Source organism: Dinoponera quadriceps, unplaced genomic scaffold, assembly GCF_001313825.1.
Source record: "Dinoponera quadriceps isolate SergipeBrazil2010 unplaced genomic scaffold, ASM131382v1 scaffold5144, whole genome shotgun sequence".
Taxonomy (NCBI): domain Eukaryota; kingdom Metazoa; phylum Arthropoda; class Insecta; order Hymenoptera; family Formicidae; genus Dinoponera; species Dinoponera quadriceps.
The window spans coordinates 475,560-503,119 of record NW_014560308.1 but is presented as its reverse complement, the minus strand read 5'-3'; the positions used below and the strand labels follow the sequence as shown (position 1 = coordinate 503,119).

General features: G+C 49.0%; 1 protein-coding gene and 1 long non-coding RNA gene across 3 annotated transcripts in view; one reads left to right on the top strand and one right to left on the bottom strand.

The window, feature by feature from the left end:
* LOC106750722 (semaphorin-2A) overlaps nt 1-12,856 on the top strand; it is a 189,201-nt gene extending 176,345 nt beyond the window's left edge. For both annotated transcript variants that reach the window (XM_014631247.1, XM_014631246.1), the window contains exons 7-11: nt 2,335-2,565; nt 2,834-3,247; nt 4,171-4,447; nt 4,959-5,406; nt 6,493-12,856. In XM_014631247.1, coding sequence (XP_014486733.1) covers nt 2,335-2,565; nt 2,834-3,247; nt 4,171-4,447; nt 4,959-5,406; nt 6,493-6,567 — 1,445 coding nt within the window. In that variant the 3' untranslated portion in view covers nt 6,568-12,856. The remainder of the gene's footprint in view (nt 1-2,334; nt 2,566-2,833; nt 3,248-4,170; nt 4,448-4,958; nt 5,407-6,492) is intronic.
* LOC106750723 overlaps nt 1-27,560 on the bottom strand; it is a 258,312-nt gene that overhangs the window by 119,642 nt on the left and 111,110 nt on the right. The window lies entirely within an intron of this gene.

Sequence of the window (27,560 nt, the reverse complement as noted above, 5' to 3'; positions counted from 1 at the left end):
TTACGCGAGAAGTAGTGGTCACGAATAGTTGTTACGAGGTAACGTTCGTCTCAAGACGAGATATCGACGCTAACATCGAGCATTCCGCGTCACATCTTCGTCATGTGCCGTCTTCGACGTTAGCTCGTCGGGATGCGCGATCACAAGTCATCTCGCTGCGTGACAGTTTCTCGCGCGTCTCTTTCAGCGGTCTTCACTTTCCATCGTCGCGCGGCCGCGCGAAGTATCATCCTCTCAGCCTGCCTTCGTCGGCTCTGCACCGCCTCGATATATCAAACTTCCGCCGTCGAAGCGTCGGACAATCGATTTAATCGCTGAACCGTGAGAGAGATTGCGGCGCGGCCTCCAGCCGAGCGCCGCCGCATAATGTAAAATTGACTGCGAGAGCCCCGGCGCGACGCGATTCGAACGCGGAAAAATTCGATTTCCTTCGCCATTTTCTCGCGTCACCGAACTCCGACTCCGCCGCTGTGCGCGGAGATAAACCAGTTTCCTCGGCGCAACAAGCAATTACTGCAAGATTAAAAGACGATTCCCCGCGCGTGGACGAGCGAACGCTGGCGCCGAGAGATTGTATTCCCTGATTTTTCGCGCCGCGATCTGACTTTTCGAGCGTTTGTTCACGAACAACGCGGACTATGCTGGCGAGAGCTTGCGGCACAACAGGAAATGGACGCGCCGGAATTGTCCACGTTCCAATGATCGCGACGAGTGAGCCGTTTAAGGGATTTTACGATGTCGGATCGTAAAGCGACAAGTGGAGATGCTCATTAAAGTCGCCTTAAATTCCGCAAGTTCGACAGTGTTAAATGAAAAGTAGCGGTAACCGTTTACACTGTATCCCCGTCGTGCCGACGACGGTCGTGTAAAAAAGCTCGGCGAAAACTTTCGCGCCGTTATTCCCACGTAAACGTTCGTTTTAGGGATCTCTCGAGCGTTCGGGGTAGTTTGAAACGCGTTAAACGCGCGTCCCGAGCGTTCTCGGTTTGTCGGTCGGAACCGTTCGCCGAGCAATCACGGTGAAGGAACGGATATCGCAACCCCGGCGAGTCGGTATCCGGGACAGATCCCTGAAGATGCATAAACAAAGTTTATCGGCGATTTTTCAAGGATGCACCGAGCGTAAACAACGTAAAACAGACGCAACTTCGGTCACAAGCCGTGAATAACTTATGGTGTCGCGCATTTCGCGCGTCCTCCCCGGCATCCCTCCCGGTGTTCTCCATTAAGCTGAGATACAACGAGCGCGAACGGCAAGATAAATTGCACTTAATCCGTGGTAAATTATATTTCCGACGGAGGCGAGAAACGCGGCGTTAACCGCCGCAGCGCGATATCCGCCGAGTCGCGCGCGAACGTCCCCTCACCGTCAGCCTCCCAGCCAGCGCGAAGTTGTTTCGGACTCTTTTTCCTCGGCCTATCTCTCATTCGGAGATGATACCGAACTTATAACTTATAACTCAACTACGCGAGTCGCGATGATAAAACCGATTCAATGGGGCTCGCTCACTCGCTCTCTCTATTTCTCTCTTTCTTTCTTCCCTCCTTATTCCGCACGGTTTTCCAACTCGCCCAGTGGGACTTCGGGTAAATTGCGACGCGAGTTCGGTTATTTATGCGTCCGGTGAGACGGACTTTAAGACTCGTCGCGAAGAGGAAAGTTTGCGAGTGACAAGTTCGCAAAATTATTTTTTCATTGAATTCAGCTCCCCTCCGAGTTGTTTCTCCGCGTGCGAGAGAGAGTGAGAGAGAGAGGAGGGAGTAGCGAAGAGAACGAGAAAGAGAGACGCAATCAAAGCGCGTTGTTTCCAATTTAATCCTCCTACGTGTCCTCTCTTTTTTGCCCTCCCTGTTTCCTCCTAAAATGGGTGCAAAATAATATCGTAGCAGCGCTACGAAACGCCCGCGGTTAAACGGAGTTCGGGGAGAGATTGTCAACCGCGTCTGAGCGGAGCTCAAATGATCCCGGCGATGAAAGTTTTTACACGCCGAATGAACAAGGACATTGTCGCGGCGAAGATTCGCGATTATTATTGCGCGCGATTATTGCGAGCTACCTCCGCGAACTATCCGGTCTAGATGTTATTTTGCCGTAGAATGAGGTAGATGCTAACGGCTAGATTACGCGAGCTCATAAGCTCGCTAGGGAGAATATTTCGGGTTGTCCCTTTTGCGGCTGGGAAATATCTCTCTCTCTCTCTCTCTGTCCTCGTTCCGACGACGAGGTATGTGTTGAAAGGCGAATTGAAACGAACGCCGAGGAGGTCGAGGCGATCGGGTCAGAATTCTACGGTAAAGCGTAATGTGGCCCCGTCTCTCTCTCCGTTTTTCCAGAGCCGAATTTCGTGGGTTCGTACGACATCGACAACCATGTGTTCTTCTTTTTCCGCGAGACCGCGGTCGAATACATCAACTGCGGTAAGAGTGTGTACTCCCGCGTGGCCCGAGTTTGCAAGAGGGACACCGGCGGCAAAAACATACTCGCGCAGAATTGGTCCACGTACCTCAAGGCCAGGTTGAACTGCTCGATACCCGGCGAGTTCCCGTTTTATTTCAACGAAATACGTGAGTATGAAGCACGCATCAAACACCAGCCGCGCGACGTTTCTCGTTACATAACGTGATTCAAATAATTCATTCGATCACCTTGCCAAGTTCAGAGCCGATCATTCTTCTCACGGCCATTTTCTATGTCAATTTGTATTCATATCTAGAGGTGATACATGCGTGAAATATCTTTTTTTTGGGAAAAAGAAAAACAAAAAAGAAACGCTTTTATATCATTATACAACGTGACGTGAAATTAACGTTATTGCGCTTCTCCACCGCTCAGAGAGCATTTACAAGGTACCGGGCGATGACACGCGTTTCTACGGCACCTTCACTACCTCGACGAATGGCTTAATGGGCTCCGCGATATGCTCCTTCCACATCGACGCCATCCAAGAGGCTTTTCGCGGAAAGTTCAAAGAGCAAGCGACCAGCAGTAGCGCGTGGCTGCCGGTCTTGTCCAACAAGGTTCCGGAACCGCGGCCAGGCCAATGTGTTAACGACACAGAAACACTGCCGGACACCGTCCTGAATTTCATAAGATCCCACCCGCTGATGGACTCTGCGATCTCGCATGAGAACGAGAAGCCGGTCTTCTACAAGCGGGACGTCATGCTCACGCGACTGGTCGTCGACAAGCTGCGCATCGATTTCGTGGGCAATGATTTGGATTACACGGTCTACTACGCCGGATCCAGTAAGCATCCCTTCGATAAATCTACACGGAAAAATACTATTCCATTCGTCTAACTGAATTTTATTTGGGGACCGAACGAACATTCGTAGGAAACAGAAAGATTTCTGTAGAAAGTCTCCAGTCAGTCAATTTTGTTCTCAATTGTTTCAACGGAATTTTAATGTAGCTAAACCCGAGTCGAAATTTTAAGTTCTTCATTGAATCTCGAAATGAAGGAAATGATAATAAATTCCCATTTGTAGCGTGAAAAAATGCACGATAAACTCCTTTAATGAATTCGAAGTGGGAGTTGAGACCTCCAGAGTCTGAATTTTAGTTCTACTGAGAAAAACACTCGGTAACAATTACCAAGATTCGACTAAATTGTTCGGTTACCGTATCACTTAGTACTATATACTGTGTGTACTGTAATACTATATATTATATACAGTACATAGTACTAAATGATACGATTGCAATAACCAAACAATTTAGTTGAAACTGTTTAGCCGAATCTTTAATTGTTGATAATTACCAAATCCTTTCCTCAGTGTATTAAGTCTTCAAGTAGAGAAAACGGCAATAACTACTTATTTGCAACATCAAAGTAACACGATAGAAAGTCTCCAAAGATCTTTTAAAATAACTTAACGTAGAACTAAACTAGAATTTTGTAACGTAGGACTAAAATTCCGACTCGGGAATGTTCAGCTGAACGTTTTCCGTCGCGGTAACAGAGACGTCACTTCTTGTCGTCGAGTTTTTATTTTTTCTCACCGAGTCCCCACCTGGTTTCTATTCTGCTGCCGGTACTGAATTCATTTTCCCGTGTAATCGTGCGAAATTTGAGCGCGATCTCCAGATTTTCTTCCTCCCAGCTCGATGCCGACCTCCCAACGAGAATTTGTTAAACGCTCGCGTCCCTTTTTCGTCGCGTGTTACAGGCGACGGCCGCGTTCACAAGGTTGTGCAGTGGGTTGACAACAACGGCGAGTCGCAGTCGATCTTGCTGGACGTTTTCGACGTCACGCCCGGCGAGCCGATACAGGCGATGGAAATCTCAAAGGAGCATAAGGCTCTCTACGTGGCGTCGGATCATCGGATAAAGCAGATCGATCTGGTAATGTGCACTCGGCGATACGACAACTGTCTGCGATGCGTCCATGACCCGTACTGCGGATGGGATAAGGATACGAATACGTGCAAGCCCTACCAACCGGGGTAAGTGCCTGTTGTATCCTCCCGCGAGCGTGATGCGACTGCGGGATTGTGTGAATATCACAACCGGGGCGATTTGTTATCTCGATAATTTTTCGCGCGCGCTCACTGTAAAGGGTTAAACGTGAAATACATTTGATTTCCTTCAGACTTCAGCGATTTAATTACGAAATTATGACGCACGAATTCCGAAATAAAAGCGCTCGTGTCGAATTTATGCGTCGTATATATCTCGGTTAGCGCGGATTCATTTTTGCCGGCGAAACGAAATATTTTTGTAAATTCACAATGGGCAAAAAAGGGGGGGTGGGGGCAAAGTAGGGGAAAAAAGGAAATTGCGTGTATTTTTTTCCGGCGCATCAAAATTCAATTCCCGCGAAATGTTTTGAAATAAAATCACCGAGAATTCCCGTGCACGCGCGCGACCGTTCCGGGATCACGCGGTCGCGAGTGATGGAATTGTCGCACGTGGCGTGACGCCCGCGAACTTTGTTTTCCCCTTTTTGCCGCGCAGACTCCTTCAGGACGTGTCGAACAGCACGGCGGACGTTTGCGACAGCAGCGTCGGCAAGCGGAAGCTCGTCGTCACGTGGGGCCAGTCCGTGCATCTGGGCTGCTTCGTGAAGATGCCGGAGGTGCTGGCGAACCAGGAGGTCCGGTGGTATCATTACAGCAAGGAGAAGGGACGCTATCAGATCGCGTACAAGTACGGCGCCGGCGGGGACAAATTCATCGAGACCTCGGAGAAAGGTCTGGTGATCGTCGGCGTGAACGAGCAGGACGCCGGCAGATACGATTGCTGGCTTGGCGGCGCTCTTCTCTGCTCGTACAACATCACCGTGGACGCGCACAGATGTTCGGCGCCCGCCAAGTCCAACGACTACCAGAAGATTTATTCGGACTGGTGTCACGAGTTCGAGAAGTACAAGTCGGCGATGAAGAGCTGGGAGAAGAAGCAAGCGGTAAGTCGATTTATCGCGCCGTACCTTCTTCTTCCTCTATACCGCTCCTTTTATTTATAGCCCGACTAGACTGATACACTACTTCGAGCGTCGTGGCCCTGCCTCGTCTCTAACCGCCAATGAAATAACTTGTCCTCGTCGTGTACGCGACACGTATCCCCGTCTATTTATATCGTCTCGTTTGTCGCGCGCGCGACATACATACGTCACACGGCGTCGTCGAATCACTCGACATTTGCATTGCAAAGCGACGCATAATTCAGCCTCTACGTATATTTATTTATCCATACGTGCGTATATGCACACATCAAGATATCGGGACGGAAGTTAAACATTTATCGCGACACGGCGGGCTAGAGTTTATTGCAGAGCGGGAGGGGGTGGGGGGACGACCTACGGGCGCACGAGCGCGTAAATCGATAATGCGCATCGATAAATACAATCGCGCGCACTCGCGATTCGGTAGCGGTAAATGAGAATTACTCCGTGATCGTTCCGGGCTCCTTTATACATTATGCAACGTCGACTCCTATGCGCATCGAAATCAATTAAATTCGCGCGATAAAATTACCGTGGCGCTCCGCTGCGACGCTCTATAAATATTATCGCGCGCGCACGAGCGAATACCGAAGTCTAGCGGCCTAGAGTCCTTCAAGTAGGAGCCTGGACATGTGCGACGAATTACGTTTGATGTACCAGTCGACTAAGGCTGCGATCCGATTCATACTTATAGCGCTATAAGCGTCGTTTCTATCTTTATCGTTCATTACATGCGGAAGGAAATAGAATGACGCTTACAGCTTATGCTGTAAGCGTGAATCGAGCCGCAATTTGAGGTAGTCATAGTTCGTTTTTATGTTTAAAATCGTCCTAGGATTCATCTTCAGATACTGCACTGATCGTTTTATCGCCTTCGGAGCATTCGAAGATCAACCTAAGATGAATTTATGTGTAAAAACGGACTATGTTACTAACCTTGTGCACGTCCCGAGGACGACACATGGCGTGGTTCGCGCTGCGTTCGCACGTTCGAGCCGTGTTCGCATCCCGTTTCACGGCCGCGATGTTTCGCGCTTTCTGTTACAGCAATGCGCCTCCAGGCAGAACGACAGTAATCAGAATCTACACACGAACGAGGTGTACGGCACTCCCCTCGTCTGATGGAGTCGATCGTTGGGTCCCCCGTCGAGCCGAGATTACGACACGATGATACGCATAATCGTCCCGCCGAGGAACCACGGCTGGATCACCACCGGCCGGGTCGGCCTGGCCTTCCTATTGACCGGTCCCGTCACCGCGCTCGGCGCGCTCATCACCCGAGGACTCTCGAGCGACTAAGACCGGTCCACGAGCGAACTGGTGCGAACGTAAGTGTGAAAGGACGTACGCGTGATCGATCGTGCGTACTATCAGTGCCACTGTGTGCTCCGAGACTACCTTTCGTCTCGCGCCGCCGATCGCGAGTGATCATCGAGAGTCGACGCCGGCTCGCGCCAGTCCCCCGCGGTCGGTGACCTACGGGGGAGGGGGGGGATATTCCAATTTCGTTCTCGTCGTGCCCACACTTTTCCGTTCGTGTATATTTTCGTACTGGCTTCGCTGTAAATAGAGACGTGTTGTACGTTGCGTACGAGCCAGAGGTGTGCACTGGACTCCTTGCCGGCGCGCGAGTGTTTTCTCAGCGATGACGACGGAAACCGCCGCCGCGAAGGAACCGACGTCTCGCGTCGAGACGACGGGTGACCCTTCCGTTCTCGCCGTGAATACCGATACGATGAGCGCGGTGAGTGCTGCTGCTCTTCGTGGTGAACGGACTACGTCCTTTGTGTCCGGGGAATCGCGGGTAGAGTTCCGGTTCCTCGCGTGAGAGAGAGAGAGGCCGATCGATGCTGAAGGTTGCACGGAGAAGCGTCGCGCGGTCTTGTTTTCCTGGACTCTCGATCAACGCTAGACGGAGAGAATTAATGTGTATATACGACATCGGAGTCTCCCGTTTACGAAGGACACGCAATGTTGATCGCGATAATGAGAAATATCGCCGTAATGAAATATCGATCATCGAGCGCGCCGCCGATATGAGATGAAGCGCGCGACGCGCCGACGAGAGAGAAAGGCGCGTTCTCCTGCAGTCTTTCGCATCCTGTGATAGAAGCTCACCGAGGAGCGAGGTCGAGGTTGGCCAACGCGTGGAGTTTCCCAACGAGGCGAGGTAAGCGTCGACTCGCAACGGCGCGCGGCCGACGGAAGAAAGGAAAAACGTCACGTCGGAGGGAGAACAGAAGGAAAAGGAAGAAAAAAAAAGAAAAAAGAAAAACGAAACGTGGCCAACGGCGCGTTTACGACGTCACGCAGGTTACATATGAGATTATTATCGGCTTAGAGACCTTCGTGCGAGCCGCGCTGCACACTGGTTAGCTTTCCATATCACGTTCGCCACTTTTGCGGCGCGCACGCCTATTTTCTACTTGCACACCTCCCTCCCCCTTCCCTCCGCATCCGTTTCCTTCATTTTCCTCTTCACGTATCGCATCTCGACGATCGCGAGCTGCCGCTAAACCGTTGTCTCTCTCGTTCGCGGAAACTTTCGCGCCGTCTCACCCGATCATCGTCATTAGTCTTCGCGCACCTGTGAAGAGCGAGGGCGGCCGCGAGAATGTCGCGGTTTTCGTTGGCGCTCGGCCGTCGCCCCGAGGCGCGTCGTGCTCGCGCGGAAGCTCCTCGAGAAGAACCCGTTCGCGCTTCGGTTCGGCGGAGAGCCGTCTTCGTACGTCTCATCTGACCGCGCGGTGTCATCGTCGAGAATTCTCCTTCAATCAAGGTGCTACGCGCGGGTCTGCTTTCTCCGCAGGAAACCGGTAAGGTCAGACCCGGGGTCTCTCAGACACTCTGTTACCATCTCCTTCGAATCCCGTCCCCTTATCTGATTCTTTCTCCCACGGAGACACATACATACACGGACATATATATACACACACACACGTACACACGCATGCATACGAGAAATGCGCTCACGCGCCCACGATGCGCGCTCGGCGCCCGTCTGTGTACGCGACCGGTGCACTGTACATATTACTGTACTTAGAAGTCACGTGTACACTTTCCGTAGGTAAGTCTAATATTAGTGTAGGATATACGTGTTTGCTTATTAGTTTTCGATGAGCACGGCCGGATCTCTCATTGCATCCCGCGGTAACGCTGCGCAAACCGCTGCGTAACGACCGCATCTCACACTGATGAACGCGGTGCTGGGGCACATCGAGGCGAGCGATCGTTTCGACGACTTCCGGACTCGACGCCATTGCGGGCTACTGAGAGCCGGCATTCGCGATTTTTCTTTCGTTTTCTTTTCACGCGTACACACGGCGCGCGCATAGTTTACACGCCTAGACGACACCGTCGGATTGAGTCCGCGCAGAGTGGCGCGCCGGTGTAATTTAGCGAAATCTGCTTCCCGAAATCGCAAAATTCATCTCGACGTATGCCCCCCCTTTTTGGTTCGCACCATTTTGGTTTTGGCGTTTACACTCTTCGAAGCACCGATGAACGATCGTCGGTCCGATCCTCTCACGGTTTTTTCCACCGTTGACGCCGATACAGTTTTCTGTTGGTCGTCTCGACTTTTCACCGCCGCCCAGAAAGCTTTCTCCGCGAACGGACGTTTTTCTGACTTCGGGATTCTCTCTGTACATAGATAATAGCGTTATATTTTTATAAAAACAACCTTGGCAGAAAAGGCTCTTTGCTAAAACGCGACGACACGTTTTTAATCTACCGTCAGTATTGCCTATCTGCATCTAATCGAGTTGACTGACCGCGGTAACGAAAAAAAAAAATGGAGATAAAATGGGGAGAGAAATTGTCTCCGTGCGTGTGTGTGTGTGTGTGTAGACAACATGTAAATGAATATTTTTCGAGTTTCGAGTACGCGCGAAAACAACACGGGAAAATTCGATTTCGTACGCGCTTCACCGCTAATTTTACGAATGCATACGTCCTCGTTTAACGATCGTCCATTGTAAATGACGCAGGCTCACACTGTAGTGGAATTAGCGTTCGTGTTAGCTCCGTCCGACTTTTCCTCGGAGATCGACATACAATACATTTTGTAATCAACACAGCAGTACGTCTACCGGTGCTCGCGCAACGCGGTTTGTCGAACGATCGACGTATCGAGAGAGCACCCAGCCAGCCAGCCATAATCAGCATACACAATAAAAAAAAAAACAAATCGTAGGCTATAAAGAGTAGTAGGTGAGATCATGCGACGCCTTTCTGTACATGAATTTCTTCGTGAGTTTCCCCCCGGAAGACCGGTTGCGGGTCGATGATGGTTTCGCTCTTGCCCTTAGGTTTGTACATAGACATTTGTATCGCGGCATACATGTTCACGGTATCCTCGGATAGTACAGCACGGAGAGTGATGTCCGATCGAGCCTAGGTGCGGGCGTACGTGCGTGCGCGTGTGCGCACGGTTCGCGACTGTTATTAAACTTCTGTACAGAGATCGTCGCGGACGACGATTTACTTTTTGTACCTATAGGCTCAACCTAATCTACGCGGTGTAGGTGCGCGCGTTGGAAAACGATAGGATAGAAAGCGGCGGAGGAGGGCGGGGGGGTGCAATGATCGGTGAAGCGTTGAGGGAGACGCGAGAGAACGGAAAATAAAACGGGAGGGTATAGATACCTGGAGGTGAGAGGCGACGCCCTAGGAGACGTAAGAGTAACACAATAATCGGTAATCTAATCCTCGAGTATGTACTTATTATGAGCTTCAACAAGTATTGAATAGTATTATAACGTAAGTTTAAGGCTAGGCACTCGCGTTAAGGACAAAAAATCGAGAGACTTCTAGACCGACCGGCCAGCCACGGCATCGCGCGGATCGGCGAGAGGACTCGTCGCCGAGAACCTCGAGAACCCAGCGAGCGTTTCCCGCGAGGGACGACCGCGACGAGACGTTTCTCGTTGTTCTGCTTTGTCCACTTGTACCTACAAATCATCCTGAAATTCCTCCAGCCATCAAACGACGTCCCGGATCATAATATTGGATCGCAGACGCGTCTGGATGTAGAAAAGGGCATAGCGGTCGAGAGAGAGAGTTATGTGCGTGTGAGTATCTGTGAGCGTGTATACATCGCGTGCGTGTGCGTCTGCCTGGTATTGTGTACGTAAACGCGAGCGCGCGCGCGAGGTGATTGCGTGATGTCACGGATTGATACGTAAAGAATAGTAACCTACCTATCGTATATCTAAAGAAAGTTATGAGAGAGAGTAAAAGCAAACGTAATATTACGATAGAATAGTAAAGTACACGAACTTTGGCTAAGAGCGCCGTCGTGCAGTCCTCGACCACGTCGTGTCAGATGCATGTTACGATAACGCGAAGAGCGTCCGCGAAACTGCGAGAGAAAGAGAGAGAGAGTATGCGTGTGCGTGCGTTTGTGTGTATGCATGCGTGCGCGTGTCCGTTGTGTGTGCGATGCGAGTGCACGAGGGCGCACTTCGGGTGGAGTAGGCGTGATCACGGAAAGCAATCTAAGTTGAACCTAAAGTTGTTAGATATATTATTTGTAAGATTACTGTATGTTGCGTGAATGCGATTGATGCGGCGGGATATCGCGAGCGGAACGATCGATCGGCGACGGAGAAGGGAGGTTTACCTGCCCGCACGCTCACTCATTCGCTCGCCCGGGGGTCGTCATCGAGGGCGAGCATTCGGCACTCGTCGAGAGACGAGTTCCTAATGTCCCGAGGAAAAACACTTTCGGACATCGCGTGAGCGCGCCTACGAAGTCCCAGTCGATTATCCCGCAACGTCGACCGCGAAGGCGAGATAGACTATAGCTCGGTTTAATGTATGCGATACGGAAGCGATCTTGGATAACGCACTATGGTGCGTTATTCGCGTAAGGGAACGCAAGCGGGGAGAGGAGACACCCTAACTGAATAATTAGTTACGACGACATACTACTACGATACGAGGAGGGAGAAAGGATAGCCGATAACGACTTATTAAAATATATCACTAGGACTAGCCAACGACTGTCTTAGGTTTCGAGTATCGGGGCGCGTAGACTCTGGTTTCTCGGGAGGTTAGGAGAGGGATGGAACGGGGAGGGGATTCCGCTATACACATGGCGCCGTGTACTCTTTGCTTTCTTTCACCCGCGGAAGAGATTACGGACGCGGAAGAGCGGATGTGATCTGTTGACCGATTTTCTCTTAATTTCATCCGCCATTCTTTCTGCTCTCGTGTCTCCGGCACCGTTTATCTCCCGTAACGCTTCTCTTTTTCCCCCGTTTCTTTCCTTTTTTTTCTCTCTTCTTCTTCTTTTCTTTCTTTTACGACAAATCCCACACCTCGAAGCAGAAAATTGGAGCGAGCTCGCGCATTCTCAAGGGAAGGATACGGCGATGATGAGGGATGACTTTTTCATGATACGAATGGATTATTAATCTCTTAATAGTTCATTCGTATCGTGAAAAACCTCATCTTTCATCACCTTCGTATTCTTCTCGATTCGCTCCCTCTCTTTCTATCTTTCCTTTTCTTTCTTTCTTTGCATTCTGCTCGTTCCTGTCGACAGCAGAGCGATCAAGGGTGGAAATTAGGGCCGGGCAGTAGCGCGCCGTTAGTCGTTTGAAGCTCGAAGGAGCCGATATACCGCTTACGGGATTCAATTTAGCCGCACAGCAAGGGACGGATCCGCATCGCTCGAGGTAACACCGCCGTAGGGCGGTGCATCGACAGTTTTGTTTATGGAACGTACTCGTGAATATCGATCTTCGTCTCGAAGCGCCCCTGTCAAACGTTCTGTTTGTTCGCACCGGGCGATATGTTTATCGATCAAATTAATTCGGCCACACGCGTCACTCCGCATTTGTCGAACAAAATTACAGCTCTTTCCAAACTTGGCATAAGCGTACCGCGCAACTACTCGAAATGTGGAGGAGGGAGGGAGAGAGAGAGAGAGAGAGAGAGAGGAAGGGAGGGAGAGAAAGAGAGAGAAATACGTAAGAGAAGACGTTGGTTTGATTTATATTTTCATTATCTCTTTTTTTTTTTCTGCGATTTCTGCGTTTTAAGGATTACGATACAGGATCGTTTCGCGAGAATCTGTGCAATCGGCTTATCGGCGCGACTTTAATCCGCGCTCCATTGCGTACAAATTACAACCGCACGATCGATCGATTCACAGTACGCGCCGCCTAAAAATTCAGACTCGTCGTCACGTACCGTGCGATTATCATCGTTAACGACACGATCGTAGATAACTTTTAGTTCAAAGAATTTCGTACGATAAGAGACCCTCTTAGATATTCACCTATTACCTAAACCTAAACATCCAATCGCTATTTTTATCAAAAAAAAAAAAAACATGTTAAAAATCTTTAATAGTTATCCATTGTTCACTATTGCTATAATAAAGTTTTGCTTTAATAAATGATCGATTCGTATGTCATTGATTTGCGCCCATCCAAGATCCCGGAAAAATGAAGACCCCGTCGTAAGAACGCGGGAGGAGAAGGCAGGAAGGGCGAAGGGCGGCGGAGCCTATCAGAGAGAGAGAGAGAGAGAGACAATGCGATACTTATGGGCTTTGAACCAGTCTTCGAACAGCGTCGCGTCCTCGACGGGAAGGAGGGCCTCGGGTAAGCCGTCTACCACAGCAGGTAAGCCCGACTCTGTCGCGGGATTTCCGGCGGTCCGCGCGCTCGAAGACAACTCGCGAACAATTGATTTTCGGCTGCTTCCCGGAGCTCTCTCCTCCTCGTCGGAGGGGAATTAAATTCGCGGAGCCCGTGGCGCGCGAAAACGCAATCAGCGAGCCGCGAGAAAAAGGATTGAACTCCGCGCCGGGAGCGTTCTCGCTCGAGCGAGCCGGCTCCGTTCGAGCATCGTTCGATCGATAGAGCAACCTTAATGCCGGCGTATCCTCCGTTTGAATAATTACGCGCGATTACGGCGGACTCGGCGTGGTTATGTGCAGCGACGCGAGCGACAGGCTATAGACCCCCGAGCGTGGACGTCATCGGTGCCCGACTTCGGACGTTGGCGTCATACTCCGTCTTGCGAACGAGAGACGTCGCGGGGACGATGCATGATATATCGTGACGTCACCGGAACAACGTGCGTGTGGACATTATTCATTCTCTCTCTCTCTCTATCGCTCGGATGTAGACTCTTCGGAACTCCGTGACGTGAATAACCGATCGGCTTCAAAGCGTTCGCGCGTCGCAATGTTACCGCATTTAACGCGGCCAGCTGCCAGCAGAAAGGTCGTGGGAGAACGCGCACACGATGCTCTCCCGAACGGGGTTGGATGTAAAGTCGTCCTGAAACCGGCACGCCTCGTCGCTGCGGTATCGGTAATTTTTAAAGAGCATTTATAGCCGGTGAACGTAGACGCGGCGGCATATCGTCCCCGCGTTGTCGTCAGAACTGACACGCGTTATTGTTTCACGCACACATCCCCGGTACGTGGATATATCGAGACCCGTCACCTTTTCGCGATCGAAGTCGAGCGGGATCCGCCGACGCAGCGAACGACGTTTTGTTCTCGCCGGTATCCGGCAGTGCGGTAAATCTCGCTATCGACAACGAGGGAAATTCGAAGGTAAGGAGATGCTGATCTCAAGTTGATTCTACTGGTAGGTGTGTATAAGATCGGCGCCAATGTATCTTACGCTACGCGTTCAACCGCGTCGGATCTTATTATTATGTAATCTTGAGTTAAACGAGGTTTGGTAGGTAGTAATCGTTCTGTAGACGATTCTATCGAAAGATGGCAACGTGCAAGTGTCTGCAGACTGTGCATCACTCGAGCAACACTTCTAATTTCCTATTTTCGAGTTAATCACGAAGAATCGAAATATTATCCCCATTAATGGGTCACAACTTCGGCCAAAACATGTTAACAATGTGTTAACCGTGGAGAATCACGAATTCTTTTATGTCGAACCGAATCGAATATCATTTTTCACTTTCGAATCCGAATCGAATCAAATCGACGAAATTTCATCCGAATCGAATGAAATCGGATCGAATCGTTGAAACGTAATTTCCAAATCAGCAAATTTTGCAATCGGGCTAATTAAAGATTTATAAATTATGAATACTGTCAGGCGCACCAATATGCAGTCAGGCAAAATTTCCCGCGGTACCTGCCGGCTCTGTACAGGCTTGATGTGTTCGCGAGAGGAATTCTAAAAATAGTTCGATGAGCAAATATGATTTCTCCGAGTTAAAATGTGAGAAAGCGCAGATACGACGGAAAGTATAGCCTAGCAGCACTTCGATACATTCGACATCTTTGGCTCGCAATAAAATGAGCAGTACTGCTCATTTTATTGGGTACGAACCATCTGAAGTTGAACTTAAAACGATTTTAGACGTTCTACTTTAGAAAGTAAGAAAATCAATTTCCTTACATTTTTTCAATCTTTACAGACGGAAGATGAACTTAAGACGATCTTCAGTATAAGATCCGATTATGAATACCGGCCTGTGTCTATGCACGTGACACACGACACTCGATGCGTGATATTCAATGAGCGTATAGCTTTTCCGGAAGAGCTCTACTTCATTGGATATCATGCGTTGCGTGTCGCATATCACCGTCGCGCATCGCGCTGGTCTGCTGGAGCCATTACGGACCAAAGCGCTGCGAATTCGCCTTGATGGACACCCAGGCTCTGCATGTGTGCGTGCGAACGCATGTCAGTGTGACTGAATTTCAGCCGGCCGGGAAATATTTCGATTCTCACAGACGAGACATCGTGATCTCAGCGCTGACTGCGCCAATCTTACTCAACTTGGTTGCAATCGGAAGCTCGTATCCACGTCATATAACAGAAGTGTCATCAGATTTTGCATCACAGTTTGCGTTTCCGAGAAATTTCGTTCGGGTTAAATCGGTCGACCCCGAAAACACCAGTGAAGCTATTGGTAGCCCCTCGACGCTGGTCGGCTGCTATTTTTTTACGTACTTGGCGTCGCACCACTACTGTGACGCTTGATTCTTCCAATTGAACGTGATCAAATTACACGTTTTTTTCTAAGATTGTGAATTTAATTCGAAGACTGAGGAACAGTAAATCCTGGCGGTACGTGTTCCCGGAGAAAAACGTAGCAAATGAATTCACAGGTGCGAGAGAAAGAACGGCCGACACGAAGGTGCGGTACGGAAAAGTCGAGCCGGTGCTATGTCTGCTGCTGCTACCGCAGAGAGATATCCGGTCGAGATTTCTAAACCCGAAGCTGAAGCTAAACCTAAACTCGCGCGGAATTCAATCGACAAGTCTAATCCGATAAGACGATATATCGTCACGCCTGCCTGCATCCCGGCTGAAAGTCGCGCGATTCACGGTTCGGGGTCCGGGCGACTGTATTAAATCGATTTCATTGATCTGGACTTCGTTTCAGCCGCGTCAAACGTTGATAAAAGATATGCATCGCGCCGGGATATATCGAGTCCGACTGTCGCTCGTGTTCCGTAAGTGGTTACAATCAACGGCGCTTCGTTGTCGGGGCGCCGATGTGCGACGTGGCCGCGTATCGATGATAACGCGCGATATCTGAGCACGGCGTAAACTGCAAAACGCAATCGACGTCAAAGCGGCGCGTGCGTTTTACAACCCGGTCGCGTCTTTATCGTTTTGCCGGCGCTGCGGCGTGTATCCTTTGTGAATATTTCAGTTATCCGCGAGCCGTATAAAATGCGCACGATAAAATCGGCGGTACGCCGATTCCAAGTTTTAATGGAATTGCCCGATCCGCTTTAATTAACTATTATGAACTGTTCGAGCGTTGAATTGCCGGGGCCACGAGGCGGCGAGTGTTTATTCTTTTGTGAATCGCGGACTCGCGCGCGCGCGCGCACGCGATATCCAGGGCACGTGTATGGTATGCGCGCTAGTTTATATTTGTGTGCCCCGCGAATAATATATATATATATATATATATATATATATATATATATATATATATATATATAGATGGGAATACCGAGTTTATCCGCAAAGCTGTGCGCCGTTTAATTCATTTTGCCTCTTCCGGAGCGTACATACGCGCGGCACGCATAAAACTCGATGTTGTTTTGTTAGAAATATCATTAGTCCTCTTGATTCGAGTATCATATTAATCGTGTGCGCATTTGCAAATGAGGCAAAGTATTTGGCAACATGGCCAGGTGTAAAATTTATTAATTTCTAGTTATTATTATATACTCGACGTTTGCGCGCAATAATACACTGCACGGCAAATCGTACTAATTACCGTGGGGAATTTTGTTATTCGCTCATCATCGTGCGATGCAACATGGGTGAACGTTCCGCGCGATCGAAGACGTATAAAAACGTCCGTGCGGTCGTTCCCGTCGAAAATATCTGACCCGTAAAATACAAATGTGTTTTTTCTTCGCTTTTGTTTCATCACATGATGTGCAATTTGACGGCATAAAAAATGGAAGCGTTCTCAGCGTTTGCACCCGAAATAACGATTCGGTGATGTCCCTCGGCCAAGTTACTATTTATAAAGAGGGCAGAAAAAAATGTACATCGGCACCGATCAGATTCGCGATTCAATTATATTAACCCCTCCCGCGCCGGTGACACGCATTTTTTACTCACGACTAGCGCATAATTGCGCATCGATATTTTTTTTTCTTTTCTCCGTGCGGCGTTTCCATCTCGCATGTGGATCCCTGCATTCTTTCCGTGCCGTTCCTCGCTTTTCCACGGAATAAACGACGCGAATCCATCTAATTCTGATACATTACCTCGTTGCATTATCAGAGATCGATTAGTATTTCCAGCGTGTCGGATGTATAATTAAGAACTAACTATATTCAAGAACCGGTTAAACATTCATCGATTTAGCCCGGCCGTTGGCCGTCTCTTCTCATTTTAACTGTCCTTTGCATCGCGGATTCGGAGTAACCGATACCGTGTTCCATTGACATTTCGGCCCGACTCCCGGTCATTCCCCCCCGTGCCCCGACGGGTAATGATTCGCTTGTTATACCTATACACGCGTATTTCGCCGTTTTTACCTGCGCGCGCGCGCGAGTGTGCCGACGCGCTTGATTTGTCGCGTTTCTACCGCCGCGACTGAGGGTGGAAACGCGACAAATAGCACGGGGGACACGGACGAGGCAACAGCGGCACGACCACGCTGCGCTAATTATATTTTCGCCGCCTACATACCTCCGGTCTTTCCGGGCTCGACTTCGCCGATCTTATCCGTGCTCGTTGCGTCGCGCGAAGTATAGATTGTACGAGCGAGCTTTATACGTCGTACGTGTTTATAACGGCGCCACTCTTGTTTTACTTTTATCCTCCTAACCATCCGCACCCCGGTCGCGTTCTCTCTCCCCTCACGAGGCTAACCATCCCTTCGTTTTCTCCGTCATCCCCTTCGACATTTTTTTCTCTTCCTCTGCCATCCCTTCCGTCTCTGCGTTTGCTCTTCTCTTCCTTTTCTCTCTCTCTCTCTCTCTGTCTGTCTCTCTCATTCTCTCCTTTTTTTTTTTTTATTAGATCGGATAGAGGGGTGGAATTTATAATGCCGCTCTCGGGGTACCAGGATCGGAGCGTTAAGGTTAACGGCTTCCACTCACCGGCAGTGTATGGACTATACTGCACTCAACGGCCTGATAATGCTTTACTTGCATTATGGAAAACAGTTCGTTAAAACCGTATTATCCGCTCCGCCGAGCGTCGGTGCCGGCCAGAGGCTCAGCTGCGTGCTAGGAGTTGCCGTGTATCGCGATATATCGCTCCTCGATGGTCTTCGCCGTAGCAAGTACTTCGGGAATTCATGAGGAAACTTGGAGGGCTCAAAGGGAGACCTTGGCGTTGTCAAGGGTTAGCAATAGAGAGTGATATAGTTATCAAGAGGCCCGGACTGGCCTATCGCGCACAATACCGCCGTAGTATCCTTCGTGGATCGCTTTGATCCGAGGCAGGCGAACGAGACAGGCGTTTCAGTATCAACTAATGTAATAACAATAATTGGTTACGAGTCGAATGATCCTCCCGTCGGGTTCTCGCCTCTTCAGCGTGATCGCACGGAAAAGTAGCCGTCCTCGATGAAATAAATAACAAGTGGCTATTAATTAAAGAGAACTCGTGACAAATCGTATCCCGTCCGCCCGTTTTTCGTCCATTTAAAAAACGATGAATAATTTCGAGTCACCTCTTTCCGTCTACGACGAAAGTCGTCGAATTAACATCGCCAGCGAAATGCCAGGAAGGAGGAATTTCTGACGACACGCGATACGGAGATATTACAGAGCACTTTCCGGCGGCGACTAACGTCTCTCGCGACTCTCAGGATCGGATTCTCAATTCGAACTGGCATTGTCTCCGGCTACCGCCCTTATCGCTGTTCTCCGGTAGCTCCCGGCAGATCTCGGCGCGCGACGAAGGAATCTCCCAGTTCTTAAAGGCTCCGGTCGAAGCTAACTCGATCTTTGGCCGTGTCGTGTTTCCACGCCCACCGACTGCACCGCGTCTATGGCCTCATTGTGCTTTAAACAAAGCGGCCGCCGCGAATTGTCCGTAGATTTAATGAAAGAAGAATCCCTTTCGCAGCCGCTCACCGCCTCCGTCTGTCCGCAGGGGTCCAGCGTCAAATCCTCCGACTGATTCCTGAATTTATCGGGAGCGAAATAGGCGTGGAATCTGTTAAACGAACCGTGAACCGGCATCCGAGAATTTTTCAGCGAACAGAGCCGTTGGGAGAGTTCATCGCGGATTCCGTTTGAAGCTACGGGGGACACGCGAGATCGCTTCACTTTCGGGGCCGCCTCTTCATTAACGAAAGCGCCGAAGAAATTGCGGACGAAATCCCGCGTATCGGCGCGGCGGCGATTAATCGGCCGGCTGTTTTCGCGCCGGGCAATGCGAGAACTGTCAGAAACATTATGGCTTTGTGAATATTTAAATTTAGACAGGCTGACGCGCGCGTCGGGGCGCGATCGCAGAAGTGTGCGCTACAAATGAAAGCTCTCGTCGTTGCGCCTCGTACTCGTTAACGCTATTTAATCCTGTCGTCAACAGGCGCATTTCCGATACTTTACACGGCTGCACGGTGACACGTCGATTGCAGAAAAACAGCGGACAGATGGTCGCTGAAAATCAGAGGCTCTTGGCGCCGCTTCAAAATTATTCGGCGAAATGCAAGAGTTACCTCGATCACGCAACACATAGCGTCCGACGCAACTTTTATTTTAGAGCCAGACTCGGTAAAAAAAAAGAGAAAGAGAGAGAGAGAGAGAGAGAGAAAACTCAAACTCGCGGTATAATTACCGTTCGAACTTTTTACTCAGCGCGCAGATAAGTATCCGTGTACTTCACTCCGGCCGACAAAGTTTTCCAAAGACAAGAGTTACAAAAAAAAAGGGAAGGGGGAAAGCAGAGACAGAAAGAAAAACGCGTGTCCGTCGAGAATTTCTATAAAATACTGATAAGCGTTCGTGCAAAACTTGCGCCGCCGGTCTTTCGAAGAGACCGGCGGACTCTGACTTTAAGGGGCTTTATTCTACCCGACGAGAAGATTAGTACAACAATCCTACCTGGTTACTCGCTTGTACTTTTTATTCCGCGCAGTACGGCCGAACTGGAATTCTCGAACTGGGAGGCAGGAATAAGAGAGAGATTTCTGGACAAGCGGGAATGGATGTGTACGCGAGCAGGAGGGTGTTTTAACGACCGGCGGTGGTCGGTGAGTGGAGAGCGGGATAAGAGAGAAACGAGAGTCGAACTTTTTGACGACTGCGACCACACCGGCGAGATAAACGCCGCCCTTTTACGAGTCGCGCGGCGGCGACCAGTAGATAGTGACGTGCACGGGTCAGCCGTTCCCGCAGTGGCGTAACGACTTGTTTTGTCAAGCGGCGGATCGAACGGCACAAATCACTCGGACGAGAGAGAGGAAGGGAGATCGGGTGCGTCGCGCGGAAATCGCTGGGACGAGCGTTCTCGAGGACTTTCGAGGTTGTTCGCAACGGGGGGAGGGGGCTGCGGAACATTGCGGGAACAGAGTCTCGGACGAGCGGCGGAAATCAACGGGTGAAAATGACGGTCTCCTCACAGCTAACGCCCGACGATAATGGCGACCTCGCGCAGTAGCGAGCGTGTATCCGCGATAATGGTTACGCGAGTTAATTCGGACGGTTAGCGTTAAAAGCGTAAATGTTGCCGCACCGTGCGATATCGTTGTCACGTTCGGCACGTTCGACCTAATAAAACCGTAGCGGACGCGGCGGAGTATCGCCGTCCGCGTTTCGCGTCGCTTGCAACCGACCGTTCTCCCGCTCTCGGAAGAGCCGGTGCTCTCTTTCTTACCCGTTGTTATTTTCCCACTTCCGTCTTCCCTTCCACTTTGTCGAACATCCGACAAGTCTCTGTAACGGCCGACATTGCACATTATTGCATCGGCGGACACAGGACGCTTCCGTATTTTTCCGTCATATCGTATGGACGTTTCTTATTGGACGCGCGAGCGATGCGGATATATTGTTTCGCGCGAATCGATGTAGACGGCAAATCTAGCCGCGGCGCGTGCATTTTGTCATAGTCCGCGGACAAAATCACTTTAAACGAGATCCTCTTATGGCGGATAATTGAAATTTCGCCGTTCGTGATACAGGATAATGAAATTACGCCCGGGCCGATATAGAAAATTGAAATTCTCACGCATTCGTCGCGCTGAGCTGCGTTGTTAATAGGGATATCGCGCGTATCCACTTAATCACATTAACCGTGTATTAGCCGCTCTCCCGTAAAAGTGTCGGTGAAAAGCGCGCGCGCAAAACGAGCCGCGCGAGTCTTGCCGTATCGGGGGAATATTTTGATGGTGATATTAACGAAAATACAAATCTATAGAAATTATCGCTCGATTAACGGGGTATTCGGAACGTTTCGTTTGATAGGTGACTTTTAAGATTTTTTTGGGAAATAAATTACAAGATATACAATTCGGAAATTTTGCGTAAATATTTAGGCTTTAATTATATATGGTAATTTCTACATATTATTATTTTCAATATTAATAAAGTTATGAACAATTTTAGTTAGCGTTGAGTGCGAAAGGTTGGTTACCACAATTCGGACGTTGTAGGCTTATGAAACCAAAACGGCAAAAATATTATTGAACTATAACTTGTGACTACTATGTGATAACTATAAACTACTTGTGACAATATCGCCCCTATCACGATGAAATCAATATCTTTGATAGGTCGATTTTTGAGGATTCCCATAGCTGAAAAAGTCGGCCAAAAATCCACCTTTCTCCTTTAAATCGTGCTATTTCGTCAACGTATTCTTAAATCATGCAGTCATGCAATCATGCACTTCAATTAACCCATTTCTCAATTATAATCGATAATTCTAATACGAAAATATCGAGATCATGATAGATTTGAGGTTACAAACGACCCAAGCGGACCGATGATGTCCGGATTTGAATTAATTCTGGGGCACATCCTTGTGTTATACTAATACGGAATATATTCCGCTGAATAATTTTAGCGACGGACTGCCCGATCGAACGATAGACCGCATAGATGCCGAAATGAAAGTTTCAGTTTTTCCTTTGATAAAGTTAAATACGCGAACGGACGAGTGACAGTGGTATGTCGGTTAAACCGTGGAGTACTTACCTAGAAAATTGAAAGCAAATTGCATTGAAATTTAAAAGCAATCCTGAACCTCGTTACAGTGGAATAACACGCGGCTACAGTCCCATGCTGCGCGATCGGTCGAGCCGTTTTAAGCCGATTTCGCGCGGAGCGGTAAACGAATTTTAACCAATTGCGGTAAAATGTAATAACGAAATTGCTCTCGCCGCAATATAAAACAAAGCGCCGGCGCAACAATTTTTTTCCATTTCATGCTTTCAGGAGGATAATTTGGCCTCGATCGTTACTGCGAGTCAATACTTCTCGTCTTGCCATGCGGATGAAAAAAAAAAAAAGAAAAATTTCGTCGGCCGACCGTGCGACCGACGTTTCGTCGAACAAGAGAGTTCGCGCACTTAACACCACTTCGAACAGATTTGAGCATTAAACCGTGCATTTATCCGGCACCTTACGAGATCGACTCGCTCGATCACTGCGAATCCAAGTGGGCGACGTTTACGCACTTGTACGTAAAAAGTGGCCGCACGAAAAATTACGCACTTGGATTTGCAGTGATTGCGCGAGTCGACGAGTGTCGACACATCGTGCGTCCCATCGATCTCCTCCTCCTCCTGACCCTTTCACGAGGCGCTTTCGCACACAGCGGAATCCAGGAAGCTCTCAGGGATCGGAAGGCCAAGTTTCGGCTCGCGCGGACTTCCGCATTCTCTGATCTATCGCTACTTTAAACCAAAGGGAAAGCCGCCACGGCGATCCGCCACGGAACGCGGCGCCTCTAAACGAGGGGAAATCGAACTTTTCCAATTGATTCGACTTAACTGGCGGCGGAGGGAACCAACCCAACACGGTAGCAATCGCCTGAGCCTTCTACCCTCGCGGCCGCCTATTCCGCACTACCTTCGACCTCTCTCCTTCGACTTGGACGACTCCGAGGGCGAAATATCGCGCAAACTTTATCGCGGCCGCTCGCTCGCTCGCGGGTGCTTGCTTTACGTTACGTACGTACGTCCGTGGCTCCGACTTTTTGACTTCTCAACTTCCCGCGGGAGATCGTTATCAAGTTCGACCGCGCTCCGCGAATCGCTCGATTTTCAGGGCCGCGGAACGGAAGCGCGGATAATTACGGCCGCGGGCAAGCGCCCGGCGAATCCCGTCGAATATTGAGGAAGAAAAAAAATTTCCCAGTTATAATTGCATCCCGCGCGGCAAAGCAGATGCGTTCGACGATTTTGCGCGATTGTTTGCGCACGGGAGAGAGGATGCTTTTTCCACGTGGATTTCGGCCCGCGCCGTCGTTTATGTTGAAATGCCCGAGCGATCGATTTATTCCAATTAGTATGATAAATAAGTTGCGCGATATGACGCGAGACTTGCGAACTTCGAGTCGCGGACCGAGAGAAATTATATCCCGCCCGATTCCGCGATTTTCGCGCTTACTCCACGTCCTGTGTTTGCTTTATGAGACATTTGTCGCGTAAATGTTATATAAATGTGACGTTAATGCGGAATCATTTGTGGAAAGCGATCTATGCATTTTTCGACAGACCTATGTGTATTTGATTTAAAGAATTGATTTAGCGGAAACCAAGAACGGAGGCGCATTACGAATAACGGGTTGTCTGACACATTTGATAATTGATCGTTGGCAAGCAAGCTAGGAGAGGTGCACGAGGAAAGCATAATTGATTGACACATCGATGTTTGTGGCGTGCCGTCTAGACAGTCTATTATTAGTTCGCTCTTTATACTAATAGATAGCGGAGCGTTGTACGTCGGAGCGGAGCATGATAATCCGAACGGAGCTTTCAGAGAGCAGGTAAGTTAATTACTTTATTTAATTACCCTCGAGTTTTATCGACGTATTTATCTAAATTACGCTGCCCCCTCGTATTATTCTATTTACAGAAGGCGCTTTTGCGAGAGTTTGCGAGAGTTTAAATAAACATAAATCCCCCCAAGGCATTTATTTTTTCATTCTGCAAGTGTTACCGCGTCATAGTCGGTCGCGAATTCGTAACTCGTTCTCGTTTCTCGAGTCCCACTCGTCACTTGGAAATGCTCCGCATTGGGCGAGCATCGCGAAGAACGAAAGTGCGGCGCGTGGAGCGCACTCGGCTGATATTGAACATTCGGTCGCGATTTTTCTTCTAAATCGAGGGCGCAGTGCTCGCTGAGAAGATTGGTTATTGTTTCGCGTCTCTGCGTCAATTTGTTCGCGAGTTACGGCCTTTTCGGGGAAAATCGGCAAACGCGTCGATGATACGTCAAAACACCGCGCTGTTCGCTGGCGTACAACGTACCGAAGACCGGCCCGTTGCAGCCTGACCCCCACTACTACGGCTAGCGAGGTAGGTAGGAATGGTGGGTCAATGAACGAGCGATCACGTGGCTAAAGGGAGGGAGTGGGGATAGGTCCGCATTTCTTCGCGACGTAAACATCGCGTTGGAATGCACCTGCTCTCGCTTTCACGTAGAGCATCGAAACATTGACTCCGCTTCGACCGCGCCGAACTAATCGAGAGCGCGGCAGATCGACACGATTCGTCGATATTTTCCCTTCTGAGGCACGCAGAGACGTGAAACAAAAACTGTTGCAAAGCCGAGACTCGCACGATTCTCACAGACGTCTGGTCATTCCTCCTTGTGATGAAAATCAATTAGTCGAATTCAATTAAGGTTACCGAACGCATCGGTCGTCTGGTATTGTTGAATTGTTTTGTGGTGAAGAAGGCTTACTCAGTGATGAAGATCCAAAGAAATGTGAGAAAAGGAATCTACAAGCGGATAAAAAATGACTCGGCCGCTGTTAAATCGAAGCGGAAATTAATCTATTTGGATTGATATAAAGTATAGTTAAAAAATAATAATAATACAGACGTGTTCCCGGTTTTTACGTATCTGGGAATTAATTTAATTCATTCAGCGAAATATCCCACAGAAAGAAACATCCAAAAATGATAAATATCCATATATTAAGCTCCGCCGATTCATAAACTCTAAATCTCCCGAAACATTTGATTAAAAATACATTTCTAGACAAATATAACAAGTTATAATAACAGTTAAATTATCAAATGGTTAAATTATTAAATTATGAATAAATGATAAATATTGTAACTATATTAAAAATGTAGATTTATTATTATTAAAAATAAGTTGCAAGATTCGTCATATCCGGAGATATGTCCATTGCAAGAGTCTATTTGATTTTCCGATTCAGGCGTGCTGTCATTCGTTCTCGCGCGTGCCTCTCGAGGAGAGACGAAAGGAATTTTCAAAGCAACAACGCGTAAATACCGGTTCTACATCCGGTGATATCAATGGGTAGTCGCGCTACTCGAAGTCGGAGACAAGTGCACTTTACGCGCTTGATCCGCTTGTCAGGTTCGCGCCGGCTACGTAAATCAATCCTAGCAATAATTTCCCGGGATTAATTGGCGAGTGATTGACACGGCGATTCGAGTGCCCGCGCCGTACTCCCAAGCAAAGCCTCGGGATTGAATACGGAAGGATAATTGGTTTCGGCGCGCCGGCAGAAGTAGCCCATACGAAGCCGGTAATAGCGAATTTGCCATCGCCGCCCGCGCTCGCGTATGCGAGATTAGCCGTATATTTGAACTACAAATAAATGGATCCCGCTAAATCCGCAGACTGGCGTGCCTGTCGAAGGAGATACGACGAGATATATATATATATCACGTGACGTCGGTGCGGGAAAATTAAATGAAGAATAGTCGATACGCGCGCGCATCGTAATTGCGATCTCATGCAGCTGACATTGTTCGCGTTTGGCAAAGTTTAAGCGCAAAAGGGATTCGTCGAAAATTTAATGTATTCCGCTCGCGTCGCCTCGAGTCATGTAAACAGCGAAGCTAACGATCCAAAATGGCACGCTTTCGCGGTTTGATATAATCGATATGACAGAAAACTCGATCGCGCGCTTTAGCGTCTTGTGTAATTAAAGCACGGTATTCGCTAACCGTGAGAGCGGCGCAAACAATGTAAGGGACCAAGCACGCAAAGAGATCGAGCTTGACAGTTTTAATAAAACGTTGCCCTTTTTTTAAAGCTGCACGTGCGTGACAGGCGCGAAGAACAAAGGGATGTTTTTTTCTTCTCGCGACTTCTCTCCCGCGTTTTAATCCCTAGATGACTTTAATCGGCCGAGAATTTACACATGTCGTCAGAAGACATTATCGACAAGTACCGCTTTTCTCAAATACGTTGTCGCGCATACGTTCGGCTCGTTATTATTATTATCCGCGCCTGCTAATTTTCAAAGCCGACGAAAGCTCGCCCAACGTGTAACATTATAATATTACCGACTTATTGCCGTGTGAATTCTTCCGCAAACGTGCCGCAATATCGAGTCGGAAATTGCTGCGCTCCAACAACGGATGTTCCCCTAGTGAGGTAAATTTTAATCACGCGAGCGTAACTTATAGCGCGCCGCTTTTTGGCTTATTTGCGCTTTAAAGTTCAGCGTTATAGTGAAAATCGATTGTCCATCATACTTAATTATGCTCGAAAGCCGAGGGAATGATTTATGAGCGTATAAGCCGTTTGAGACTATGCAGGTCATATAAACGAGCAATCGACGAGCCATTAATGTTACACTATCTCCGAACGTTGATAGACGATCTCATCAAACGCATTCTCATTTTCGTCCGAAATTTTTCGCTTCATCGTTAACATCACACATCCTACGTATTATTGACGTGCATATTAATGGCTTTAAAAAAAATGGAGAGAGAAAGAGGGGGGCGGGGGAGGAATCAATTGATAAATGCGTCGCTTTAGCCTGGTCTGACTTCCACGACGGAAACGAGCGGTAAGCGTATCTCTGATATCAATCGAGAACGATTCCTTTCACGTGCGCCGAATTAGCGACGAAAGGTGCTCCGACGAACTAACAACGCTCCGTTTTCTTCCGCCTGTACTTGTTTCGGCCCGAATCCGAATTATCGGAAAGCAACGACGGAAGCGTGTTTCGATTCCCTTATCCGATTAATACGCGGCAACGACGTCTCTCCTTTCTCTCCTTTCCTCCTTGTCCCTCCGCTCGTGCCTCCCCTTTCTCCCTTTCTTCTCTCTTCGCTGTAATCTATTCGATTGCGGACACGATCGCGAAAACGATTCCGGAAAACAAGTGTCGCACAGTTGTCTTCCGCCGCGGCGCCGACTAAATCGATGCGACGAAATTCGCGCGCGAATCTCGATGCTTTTAAACAAAACACCTCGGGTTTACGGCCGTATTACATCCTCTCCTGGGGAGCACGCGCCAGTTAACTGGAACCGCCGGAGCGGAGTCTTTCGGCAAAATTCCTGACGTCTCTTGTAATGCGATAAGCGCGCGTGCATGACGCCGAGGATGTAATGCCACCGTGAAAGAAGGGATTTCGAGTGAGATCCTATTACTTCGGCGGTGCTGTTAAATTGAAAGAGCGTTGTTCACGCGATACTAGTTTGAAAGAAGCGGCCCACGAGCGACGGGAGGGGGGGG